Source organism: Trachurus japonicus, chromosome 21, assembly GCF_045865225.1.
Source record: "Trachurus japonicus isolate A0001 chromosome 21, Traja_1.0".
Taxonomy (NCBI): Eukaryota; Metazoa; Chordata; class Actinopteri; order Carangiformes; family Carangidae; genus Trachurus; species Trachurus japonicus.
In genome coordinates, this window is record NC_140927.1 from 18,014,266 (window position 1) to 18,027,659 (window position 13,394).

General features: G+C 43.2%; 1 protein-coding gene across 1 annotated transcript in view; it reads left to right on the top strand.

The window, feature by feature from the left end:
- Nucleotides 1–13,394, top strand: part of agps (alkylglycerone phosphate synthase) — a 28,620-nt gene that overhangs the window by 11,958 nt on the left and 3,268 nt on the right. Inside the window, exons 11-19 of the mRNA XM_085766209.1 lie at nt 2,281–2,408; nt 3,477–3,528; nt 4,985–5,061; nt 5,153–5,265; nt 6,555–6,624; nt 7,765–7,826; nt 8,691–8,780; nt 10,551–10,650; nt 10,823–10,880. Of these exons, the coding sequence (XP_085622335.1) occupies nt 2,281–2,408; nt 3,477–3,528; nt 4,985–5,061; nt 5,153–5,265; nt 6,555–6,624; nt 7,765–7,826; nt 8,691–8,780; nt 10,551–10,650; nt 10,823–10,880 (750 nt within the window). The remainder of the gene's footprint in view (nt 1–2,280; nt 2,409–3,476; nt 3,529–4,984; nt 5,062–5,152; nt 5,266–6,554; nt 6,625–7,764; nt 7,827–8,690; nt 8,781–10,550; nt 10,651–10,822; nt 10,881–13,394) is intronic.

The following is a 13,394-nucleotide window of genomic DNA, read 5'->3' on the forward strand; positions in this document are numbered from 1 at the left end:
TGTGGAGGTTGTAATGTCGTTATGTGAAGTCAACCAGTGTTAAACTAATAGACAGAGGCATTTCTTTGATTCTGTAGTGGTGGGTTTACAGTGGTCAGTGTTATCCCCAAAGCTTTTTTTTCTTTTGGTCAAAAATGTTTAATGGTAAAAGCAGAGAAGCTCGTGGTGGTGAATCATTCCTCTCCCCAAATACTAATCCTGTGAGATGAGGATGGTTTAATAGCCTCAGTCACTGTAAAAAAAAAAAAAAAGCATTAAGCTGCACCCCACAATTTCTTTGCATTGCATCTGCCCCCAAGAGAGTGTTTTTCTGACCTTGCTGTTCTTATTACCTCCCTTTATTCCTCATCTGTTCACCCTCCTTTACCCCTTTGCTCTAGCTCCTCCTATGCTCTCTCTCTCTCTCTCTCTCTCTCTCTCTTTCTCTCTCTCTCTTTCTCTCTCTTTCTCTCTCTGCCTTTCTGACTCCTCCTCTCTCGCTCTCTGTGACTCCTCCTGCCTACTATCATGAGGGAGGAGCTTTTTTTCCTTGACTAAAGCCTAATGGTGTCACATGTTTTCCACCGGACCACTAGGGAGCAGCGTGTGGCATGTAGTGTCACATTTGAGGGCTCATTAACGGCTATAACAGGCAGAGGAGGCCTCCTAATGGACCGGCTATGTTTCAGCAGTGATGCATCTGTAAATGGACAGCATCTGTAGTGACGCAAAAGATTCAGGCTTAAAGATGTCAAAAGCTCAGTTTCACACTGATAAAATTCACAAACAGCAAATAAGAATCGTTGTGTTAATGATTTTTACTTGCTCATTGTTTTCACAATTAATCACAGAAACAATTAAATGTCCTAAATGTCCATTGTAGTTGGATTATTCGACATATAGTCCAAACCCAAATATGTTTCATTTTTATGATGCAAAGCAGAAAAAAAAGACAAATAAAACACAATGCTCCGGGACGGTAACACTTCATACACTTCTACAAATATTATATTATCATAATAATTAAGAATGTATTAGCAACACACAGCCTCAGACTGTTGTTGCTTGCTGCTTGTTTAGCAATAATTTAAATGCAGAAGAAAAACTGACATCTTAAAATTCAATAGGCAAGATTGTATTGCTGCTGTGACATTAGCAGTTGCTGCTAGCAACAGAAATTTCAACTGAAACTGACTGCTGGTGGCAGAATATTAAAATCTTAGATGACATAATGCGTAAACTTACCATTTTCCCTAAAATGCTCTGTTGTCTGTAGTTTCTACTCATCGTGACTTTCAGTCAATCTCTGTAGTTGTCAGCCATAATGATTCACACAAGGCTTTCCAACACATTTGTCATTTTTACTGGGAGCAGTTGTTGTACTTGGGTTAGACGTTGTGACACATTGTCTTATCTCATTAAGATGAAAGTTTGGCTAGAATTCCTGCTGCTGATATTTATTGTGGCAGAAACTGGGGTGTAGTTTTGTTTTTACCATGCACTTTGTGTGTGTGTGTTTCAAGCATTTCCCAAATGGGGAAAAACATTGCCCAAGCCAGCATCTTGTGCATGTTTCTGTCAAATCCTCTTTTGTTTGATTGCGCCAAGATTTTACAATGTTTTCTGTTTTTTCTGTCACTCAAAGTCCTTTTCTTACCCATCTCCTTGAGAGAGAGAAATGATGTTTAACAAAATGTTAAAATAAGCATTGCTCTGACTTTCTCTTTACAAGTCAGAAAAGGTCAACACAGCCTTTTTTAACTTCTAAAAAAAATAATGATGAAATCAAAGGGATGGCAAATGTCACTCCCTAGCTACAGCTTACTGTGAACTTAGCTACTTGTATGGGAACAGCCTTTTCTCCAAGTATTAATCCCAGACACATTTTGCTGTGGGAGGGAGAGCAGACCCTCTGGTTTTCAGACATGCAATGTGACTCCTTCAGCGGCAGCAGCTTACGACTGACAGTTTTCAGGGTCATAAGGTCAGCAAGAGGTTTCCTTGTACCTGTGTATGTGGTGGTGGTGCTGTTGGCCTCACTGCCTTTGATAGAGCCCTGCTTTATTTCCTCCTGCTCTTAAGCTGATAAATCTTAGTCGTCCCCCAGTGTGTGGTAGAAAACCAGATCTACTGGGTGAAATGTGATACAGAGGTCACCCCAAAAACCCTTGGGACATGTACCAGAACCCTGTAAAACGGTCTTGAGTTCCGCTCTGTGAGGGGCTTAGGTCATATAAATTGTTGGAATTGATTTACTTCTTTTTGTGATACTGAAAAATCTTTTACTATGATTTTCCACAGGAACCCTGGGTGTGGTTACCGAGGTAACGCTGAAGATTCGTCCCATGCCGGAGTATCAGAAATACGGCTCTGTTGTTTTCCCTAATTTTGAGCAGGGAGTTGCTTGTCTTCGAGAGGTTGCCAGACAGGTACGGTGTTAATTTAGCCTTTGAAATGTTATGTCATAAAATGAGACTAAGGCCAGAAAGTTTGGTGTTTAGAGTCTTATTTCACAAAACTTTCCAATTGACCTGCCAAATGAAATCAGAAGGAAAACATCAAAATGTATTTTTAAACCGGCCTATTATCTCTTAAAAACACAAAAACGAATCCAGACAAAGGTCAAAGGTAAAGGTAAGGTCAGGTAAGATGAAATTCAATTCTTTGCAGCAATTGCAAAAGAATTTAAATCAAATCCCTATTTTGAGACTGTTGACTGCCCAAACTGCAGAACAGTGTCTTTGTATCAACAGCATCTTTAGTGTTTATGTTCACCAGTAGAACACGATGCGTCAGCATTTTTTTTTGAGCTTTTCATGCCTTTAATTGATAGCACAGTGGAGAGAGAGACAGGAAATGGGGAGGCAGAGAGGGGGAATGACATGCAGGAAAGGGCTGACCGATGCGGGATTCGAACCGGGGCCGCCTGCAGTGAGGTCTGTAGCCTCAACATGGGGCGGCAGCTCTACCAAGTGAGCTAAATGCCGCCCCGATGGGGTCAGTATTTACGTTTGTTGTGTGAAGGCTCTGACACACCAACCCCTGTTTTTATGGGCATTTCAAACAGCACATAACCTAACCCTTCGGCCCTCATCACTCTGTGAATAGTTCTGGATGCTGATCAGTACGTTCACACATTAAGTACGGTTCATCCTTTTTCCGATCACTGTTTCCTCTTTTCTCCTGCTACAACCAAAGCAGCATGGGCTGGTGATGCGAGAACAAAGCTTATTAAAACCCGACAGTGCCAAGTGAAACGCATTGAGCTGTAGGAACTGACTTAAAGTCTATAGACTTTGTATATTGTTTATTGTATATTCAAGAACTCAAACAAGAAACTTGGCTTTAAAGACAAACAGTTGCACTGACTTTTGATTCTAATAAATATTGAATGAATTTGGTCAGATCTTACCTGAAAGCTTTATTTTCATTTGACATTATTCTGCCATTTTGCCATAACTCAACAAACTAATATAAATCAATTCTCTTTCCTCCAGAGATGTGCTCCAGCATCTATACGACTCATGGATAATGAACAGTTTAAATTTGGTAAGTTAATTTGTTACATCATTCAAATTATAGCCCAGGCTCAGCATATCACTGCCTTAAAGGTTTTTGTTTTTTTTTAATTTGACCTGGTTTTAATTTTCACGAAGTTTTATTTCCCATTTGCCCCCAAACATAACCTTTGGCTTTGATCAAAGACTGCAGGATCCTTTACCCAGCAGAATAGCACTAATCATATTCATTTAGGTTTAATTTCCCAGTTTCCCACACTGTATATCTTTTTCAATATTTGGGTTGATGCTTCATTGATGTGTTGTAAACCTCTGAGAGAAGAACAATTAATAGCACTGCGCAGAATCTAATAATTTTTTCCCTCATTCTGCAGCACTGAATCGTTAAATTGATTATTATTTCTACACACACACTCATAGATAAACTTGAAACAAGATTCTAAAAAAAAGACCCTGGCCAAAATTAAGTAGTTTTATGATGTTGTTTCTTAAGGTCTAGTGGAATACATCTGCCGTTGCCGGAGATCTCTGTAAAGTTCCCCAGTCTCCAGGGATCTCATTATCTCCACTATATTTCCACTTTTCACAGAGTAGGCACTTCTTAGCATTAAGTAGGGAAGATGAAGCGACCAGGTTTTTCGCTAATAACTAAAACTCATGGCTCTGTGATACCTTCTTGGGCTTATTAGTGGCTTGTCCTCACTTTTAATCATGCTGGCTGTTGAGTAAGGAGAGTTGATGTATTCACAGGTCTTTTCCAGATTGGGACTACAAGTACAATTTAGCACCGCCTGTCTTGATACACAAGATGAAAAATGAGAACATTGTAGTAAGCAGCAAGGTGTGTTGAGAAAAAATTTAAAAAAACAACCCTTAGAGGGGAGAGTTAAAAGTGAAATTATTCACAGTGTAGGTGTAATTTTCTCTCTCTGGATGTTTGGTATTTAATTAACGAGTATGAAAGCTGTGAGACACCTAAAGACCTGCAATCAAATTTTGGAATGGAAACAATTAGGACACTAAGTGATGAAGAGACTTGAGCATGGAGGGAAATAAATGAACTGTTAAGTCTCGGCGACATCACCCATGACTTCCCCGCTGTGATTGATAACCATCCCATTGGCCCCAGCCCCTCATTTTCGCTTGTCCACAGGCGCTTTTGTGCGTCCGATCAGGAATAAATCAAAAAGTGTGGGTGAGGAAGACGGATATCGCTGTGTCAACCCCACTTCCCTTCGGAAACCCTCTGATTTATAGTCGCTGTCGCTGGCAGCCACTGGCCAGTTGTAAAGTTATTCAAATGTTACCATTTGTTTTTCCTCCTTTTGTTTGAAACCCCCAAATAAATCTGACTCGCTTGCCCTCTCAGAACGCTGAAGCATGCCAGCAGAGGCAGGGTATGACTAACGTGCGAAAAATATGATCAGTCTCTTAGGCTCACATCTTTGTGAATAAATGGAGCTGACTTTTATCTGTTATTTCCACAGGCCATGCCCTGAAGCCTCAAGTGTCTTCAATATTCACATCCTTTTTGGACGGGTTGAAGAAATTTTACATCACCAAGGTACAAAAATATTCAGTCATACGTCACCATTTTTTTTCCCGCTAGTGTTTTTTTTTTTAATGAAAAATGATTCCAACTCTTTAATCACCAGTTCAAAGGGTTCGACCCCAACCGCTTGTGTGTGGCCACCCTGCTGTTTGAGGGAGACCGTGAGAAGGTCCTGCAGCATGAGAAGCAAGTCTATGACATTGCTGCAAAATTTGGGTGAGTAGTCGTTTCCCCCTCCTTCTCCCTGACTTGTAGCACTCAACAAAGATCACTCAAAGATCCCGGCCATGGAAGAGAACAGAAATGAAAAAGCCCCATTTAGTCTGATTTCAAACTTGAAAGGAAGCTGCCTGAGGCGTCGATACCACTTTATTTAAGCACCCATTATGTGGTTGTGGCAGTGTAGAGGATGGAGAAGCACAGTTTTGGTCCTGCACTCTGTAGTTGTTCTCGCTGTGGATTGATGGATCACCTGTGGATGTCCTCCTGTCAGGTCAGCTTTTATGTGAAAGTAGGTGTGGTGTGGGCGGTGATAGCGGGACACAGCTCCCCTCGGGCAGCACAGGGCGAGAGGACACAGCCTGGAAGTGCTCCGCTGTTGTGATTGATCATGAAATGGATCAATGAGGACTTATGGTGGAAATCAGTTACCTGTCAGCCTGAGAGGGACTCTCTCTCTCTCTCTCTCTCTCTCTCTCTCTCTCTCTCTCTCTCTCTCTCTCTCTCTCTCTCCTGAGCCTGTTGTTCAACAAACAGAAGCATTATAGAACCATTCATCCTACCACAGATTAACCTCTGTGCCATTCAACCGGTTATAGTGATCAACAGTGACCCTTTATTGATGATGGCTGTGAACTCTTGCAATGGTGCAATGTGACATAATAACCAAATCAAACATGTGCTCCTTCAAACAAAACAAATTTAAATCTTAACAAAATCTCTAACAGTAGACAGTGTAGTATACATACAAATAGTATACCGTATAGACAGTTCTTCTTAATAGGTTGTAACCGAAACCTAAACCAGTCAAACAGGGAACTACCAGGGATCCTCTAAGGCTACTGTCTACTATGTTATGGGTCCTGGTAGTAGCCAGCAATTAAATCATAAGAAACTTGTCAGTTACATGCAGCACCCTCTGCTTTATTGCATTATTTCAAATAAATCGTGATCACCTATCAGATCAAGAGCCAGTGATGGATTAGTGCGGTTCTGTGAGGAATATTTTCTTGTGGTGGCTGGAAACAGGAAGAAGGGTGAAAATCAATATAGTGATTTTCTAATGAGCTCGGCCTGATTAGTTTGGGTGGTAGATGAAAATCTGATTACCCACTGCAGGTGATGGATGTGTGGCTGACCTGTGGCGATGCACAGAGCATAGCTTCATTGATCTGTGCGTTGTTGGATTGACAGGCTCCCAGGCAGCTGTTGTGAGGGGGAGCGGTCGGACCAACAAAGCTGGAAGAAAAGAGCTGTTAAATATTAACCCTGTTATCTGCTTCCAGGGGCCTGGCAGCTGGAGAAGACAATGGGCAAAGAGGCTACATGCTGACCTTCGTCATCGCTTACCTCCGGGTGGGTCACTCACTCCTTTGGCGCTTTTTTTTTTTTCTTTTCCCCTCAGCCTGAACTGATGGGCAGGTGGGGCGGGGTGATGCATCCTGACAGCAGATAGGATAGTGAGCACCACAGAGAGGCTGCAGAATGTGACCTCAGGAGGTCTTTGATTTGATCTGGTCACAGTTGTTGTCAGGGTGTCTAACACTGAGGTATCTATGTCATGGGGAAAACACAGTGGCTGCAGTCAGAATAACAATAGAGCGCTGTCTTAGGTCAGGTCTGTAAGAGGCCTGTTGAAGTCTTAACTTCTAGGAGTTGTGCAGAGCTGAACAGATACAGTCTTTAAAGGGATAGTTCAACATTTTGGCAAATTGGCCCATTGCCATAATCCCTATAGTCTTAGGAGCAGGGAGCAACCAGGGGTGATGAGATAATAATGGAACGTTACGAGACGGAGTTGTTTTCGAGGTAAATTCATGCAAAACCGCTGATGCGCGTGTCCGTCTGGGGCAGTTTTTCGGCAAGCAGTCTCTGTATTTACCTCGAAAACAACTCCATCTCGTAACGTTCCGTTATTATCTCATAGCGTGGTGAATGTGCAGGTCACAACTTGTCCACAAGAGCATTTTGGAGTTGTTGGATTGTGTATTTGATGAGTTTGATGAGGGAAACCAAAAAATCCCATTAGTCTCTGTAGCATAGCTCTGAGCAGCTCGCGGCTCTGCTCCGCCATTCTAAAAATAGCTTGCACCGACAATTAAAGGTAACGAACCTACTCCTAAAACTATAGGGATTATGGCATGGGCCAATTTGCCCAAATGTTGAACTATCCCTTTAACATTTTCTTATTTCTACTACTGGCTCGTCTTCTGCACAAACGTGGGTTAGAATGTTTGGCTTGAAAAGACTCATTTGCCCAATTTCCAATTTATTACCTGTTCCTAAACATGCATCAACAAAACAAATCACAATAAAACATGAGAAAATCAATAAAACAAAACAACTAAGTACAAATGAAATGTATGATTACTGTTAAAATTTAGCACGAGGAAACCTGTTGCCCAATAAACGGTATTAACCAGGTTTCCGAGGGAAACATGACTGACTGACCTTTCACTTTTCAGCCTGTTAATGCTAATATTGTCTTCCGCGCAGGACTTGGGGATGGACTACTATGTGATCGGAGAGTCCTTTGAAACCTCTGTGCCTTGGGACAGGTAAATAGACCTACATTAGCTGCCGGCTTTCTTCTGTTAAATTTAAAAAGCATTCCATTAACATTTTTCCTTACTCACCTCCCACACATTCAGACCTCAGAGAGTCCTCTGTCTTCTTCCTGCTCCTGTTTCCCCCTCCTTTCTTTTACTTCTCTTTGCCTCTGTCCCTGATGTTCATCTTCATGGCTGCCTCCCCCCCACCCCCACCCCCATTACCCAGCTCTGCGTTGGCGGAAGCTTTGCCTCCTCAGCCTACAAACACACTGCTATTAATGCACACATGCACACACGCACATGTACCCATTCAGAGAGGAGATATCTGCGCATGTTTAGTGTCAGGGGAAATGTAATGTATGACACATATTCATCTTGCATCCTCATGTAGTGTGTTTTGCATTTTCTACATATTTCCTTTTTTTTTTAAAAGACACACACAACAAACAGGATCACACTCATCTCCTTGTCGTGCAACATGCCTGACGGGAGAGACCAAGAGATCAGGCACTGAGGCGAGCATATGTGACTGGCTCATTACCCATCCTTCTCCCCATCCTCCACACTCCACACACGGCTGCACATGCTTAGGGCTGGCAGCCATTTCCACACCACAATGGCCATCATGTTAGTCAGTCTTGCCTCCTCCTCTTTCCTGGCCTTGTGATCTTTTTCTAACTTTGAATAATTTTGCATCAGATTCACCCTACTTGACTTTATCATGTTATAAACACACAGCCGCCACAGTTTGGACTCTTATCTTTAACACATTTCATGAACAAGCAGTGTGCCATTACAAAGTCTCATTTGTATCCATTTGGTCTGACCCACACTTTATTTCTTTCAATCTGCCTTTCACTTTACTTCCAGGGTGTTGGACATTTGCCGAAACGTAAAGGCGCGTATCGTTCGAGAGTGTAAAGAGAGAGGAGTGCAGTTTCCACCGTTATCCACATGCAGGTATTGTTTGAAGACAAACGTTGCCTCACACTGTCAATGGATACCAGTGTAGATAGTATACAGTATACTTATATCCCATACCAACACCAAAGACAAATTTGATTACCTTTCTCAACACGGGCTGCAATTTATGATTATTTCCCTTATTGATTAATATATAGATTTTTTTTCAGTTAATCAATCAATCATTCAGTATTACAAGTTCACTGAGCCCAAACTGATGTATTTTGTCCAGTCAGCAGTTCAAAACACAACATTTTTAATTTACATTGATATAAAATTGAGAGAATCAGCAAATTATTACATTTAAGAAGCAGCAATGTTGGACCTCTTTGCTCAGTGACAATCAATCTATTATAAATCTATTTCGTTTTCTTTTCCATCAACCAAGTGAATGTTCCATCTCTAATATAAACATGTTTTTCTGCAAAATCTTTTCCTCGTTCAGCAAAAAAAGCTGATATTCATAAATGTTGTTAAGGCCGGCTATATTTTTATTTATTTAAAGTAATTCTACAAAACCACCAAAACCCACAATGCGTCTTGCTGTCCCTCAATACTCACTGACTCTTCTTTCCTGTCGTGCCGGCTTTTCCCAGTGGGAAAGCTGGGGACTGTTTTGTGTTGTGGATTAATACATATTTGGTGAGCAAGCACATATGAACAGGTGGCAGGAAGATGTGTGGGGATCGATTCATAATAAACTACAGTGCCCATGTTCATTATAACAAAGAAGCATGTCACCCAGTGCAGCAGTGTAGCTTACTGATGTGCTTGTAATAGTTTTTGGACAACCTCAGGTCTATGACAAAGAGGAATATACGATATACGATATAAGGCTTTATATCCACAAGAAGTACTTCGTCTGAACACATTAAGCAGTGAAGACCTTTGTGTAAATAAAATAATTGACACAAATTGTAAAAAAAAAACAAAAAAAAACACTGTTTTTTTTTCTTCTTCCAACCCAAAAATGAGATTGCGTTCCCCGTCCTGGCCCCAACCCCTCGTGAGTCAGCAAGGGCCACACGGACAGAAGGACAGACAATCTGACAGACGGCGGGCTGGTTGAGGACCGATTAGTCCTCAGCCTGATTATGCTACAGCCATTCATTTCCCGGCTGCAGTCTGTCACATGATTGATTTGTCCATTTAACCTCTAGAACAGTCAGTGTGCCAGGTGATGGGCCATGTCAAATGAACAAGGGCTCTGCACCCTGCTCCTCCACAGGGAACCAGGTCAGAGAGAGAATATTTTATCCTCAACAAAGAGATTATTACACATATTCTTGAAGAGAAAAAACACATCAATTCAATCTGCATTTTATTTGGAGGAAACCACTTTTATTTTCTTTCTTTTTTTTTTTTGAAAACAACAAAACTGATGAATGTTTTGTTCCACTTCAAAGTGACAGTTGAGTCATCCTCTTACCTGCAGTGCAAATGTGGCTCAGATGATTCATTAGAAGTGTTTGATGGCCATTTCATGTCTGATAATGTTATGTTATTAAAGGTGACACTGCTTCCACACTGCCTCCGCTTTCTGGAAACAATGAATAGAATTGAGGTCAGAGGTTCACCGTGGAAAGCCAAACCTCCCACTTCACTTTGTCTTCCAATTACGAAGGAAGGGGGGAAAAAATGCACTTATCATATGAAAATGGAACGTCTTGCCAAAACACTGCATTTCTGGTTTCATGGAAAGTAGATTTTCAATAATGAGTCTTTTCTCGCTTGTTTAAACACAACTTGTGTGTGTTTTCCCCACAGGGTGACTCAAACGTATGACGCTGGTGCTTGTGTCTACTTTTACTTTGCCTTCAACTACAGGGGACTCGGTGACCCAGTACATGTGTATGAACAAGTGGAGGTAAGTCCAGCTCCCGGCATCATGCAACGCTCCTGTCCTGTCATTACAGCTCATGTAATGATATGTTGACTCCCCAGCGGCCAGCACCCCACAGAGTGAATGTCAGAATATAGTATTATATGATATAATGAAAATGATTGTGGTTTCTTTTTTCTTTTTTTTTGTTCCCCAGCATGCAGCTAGAGAAGAAATCCTTGCCAATGGAGGGAGCTTGTCACATCACCATGGAGGTACTGAACTTAAAATATATCATCCTGCAAATATCTAAATCTATATCACACTTATACATTTGCAAACACACACTGTGTCACTGCTGAAAACAGCTGCACATTATTCACAAGTAGCAGCCTGATTTGGATGACAGTTTCATAACATGAACATTTATATTTGCACCTTCTCCTAAATGATAATTTATGAAAAGGGGCTGTGGTGAGTGGCAGCGGCAGCATGGCGAGCTTTCCCTGCGTTCTCTTCCACGCCGGCGATCAGGCAGCCAGTCGTGCTGTAAACACGCATGTGGTCAGAAATCTTTTCATTGGTTCCTTCACGTGTCCAAAATATCTTCCCTCAGCTCCCATGAACGCCTCTGACTCGGCTATTTGTTCATTTCACCAGTGACCAAATGAAAGGGTGGGGAGGGGGAGGAGGAGGAGGTGTGTGTGTGTGTGTGTGTGTTGGGGGGGGGGCAACTCTCTGGGCCCCATCAGGGCTAACCGAAATGGCTGCCTTATCTATATTGCCATCCGCCTCGCTGTTTTCATACATCACTTCAGGCTATTCATCACACCTGTCAAAAACAGTATGCAGTGAATCAGCTGCGATATTAAATCACAATTTTTCCTGAAGGCGGGGACGGGTTCAAAATTAAAAGATTGCTAATAAAAAGGAGGCGGCAGGCCGGGGTAAATGATGCAGCCGTTATCGCGGGCTGTATACTGACCTCCAAATGGTGGCCCGGGCCACCCCGAGCAGCACAAGGAGGTGACGGGGGGGTGTCGGAGAGGAGGGGATATTGATGCAGCTCCCGTGAGCGGGGCCCACTCTGTAATTGTGATTAATAACAGCGGGGCTTGCTATCTGGGCGCAGACAGGCCGGTTTGTCTGCCCACAATCAGCGCTTGACAAATGGAGCTAGTTTCGCTGGTTTTTGTGTATCAAACAAAACAGATGTAGTCAAGGATGGTGAGGTGGGAGGCCACCGGAGGAAATATACATTTTTGTGGCCCCCGTGTTTACAGCAGGTCAGCGCTGTGCCAGCGTGGGCGTAGGTAAGGGAATCTGGTGTTTCTGCAGGACATAATGCTCAAGCTCATGTGTTGAGTGCGCTCCATCTCAACAGTGTTGGTGAGTTTCACTTAACAGAGAGTCAGATTTATCGCATCTCCTCACCGGCTAAACCTCTCTCTGTTTGATTACTCTTTGGTTTCTGGGAGCCACAACACTGCGAGGAACGTCCTCTTTAACTAGGTCACCAGTGTCACAGTGGTGAGGAGTTGTTGAACATCCATCACCAGGAGAGTCATCCATCTATCAGCCTCTCAGCCGATACCTGCACCTCGGCCGTATCACAGGAACGCAGGGCCACTACTTTATCCTCTCTTTCATGTCCTGACCCCCATTTGTCAGAGAAACCCGGCGAGGAGTAAGAGCCGCGTGTTGGAGGGGTGAAGCTCAGCTCGGCCTCTCGCTGTCTTCCTCCGTATGAAGGCCACCCCTGGGTGCCCGGCGTCTTCACCTCACCTTGTGGCTCCACAGCCTCTCCAGTCTCTCTAAGTCTGCCAACTTGAACCTGCACACAAGGCCCTGCACCCAAGAGGCAGAAAAAAATGACCTGCTTTAGCAAAGTTCCCCTCGTGCCATCCACCCTGCATTTCCCCGGGCTTTTCCACACTAGAGAAATATGCCACCTATAAAAAGAAAAAAAAAATCTGTCATTTAAAATAACTACCTGCACTTCTTTGCATGTCTCAGCTGCACAGACCAAGCATGGTGAGATTGATTGCGATAGCAGGCAAAAAAGAGAGAATATGACAAGATAGATGTGTAAATTATCACAGTGATGGAGGCAATGATGCAGTCCCAGCACCTTCTGTTTTCTCTCCTTAGAGGAGGGAGGGACGGAGGTGGAACAAGGGGGAAGGACTAAGGAGGAGGAGGTTGGTAGAGAGCAGGCTACTTTCTTACTTATTGGTTAGCAGCTGATTGGTCCCTCCGTCACCATCTGGAGGTTGGTGCGGTATCAGAGTCTCTGGTGACCCCGCTGTCTGCCCTGTTTTGTCAGGAGACGGGCCTCACTAGCCTTACGGCTGATCCCCATCTGGGTTTCCTGGCTGGGCTCTGATAACACGGCGCTCTAATGTGTCAGGGCGGCCCCTTCCCTCAACATGCCCTATTAACATGCTGAGGGAGAGAAGGGGTGGGGGGGCGTCTGCTACCGGAGCAGACGAAAGGCACGTGAACACTCATCACACACCTTCGTATTTTCAGGCCTCTGTATCTAATCTTCAGCGATTACGCCTCCGGGTGGAAGTGTTTACCCAGCAGGCAGCAGCTGGCCCAGGCTGATCTGTTCTCAGATTTATCTTTTTTTGGGAGTTTTGGAGTAAAGATACCGAGTGTTTTTCTGAAGTTGACGTGACCTTCGAAAGTTCATATTTACCTAGAGCTGGTCCGACACCGCACTGTAACTCACCTTAAATCTTCTGATGGTGACTTTGTTCAAATCTATGGACGCTGCAGGGCTG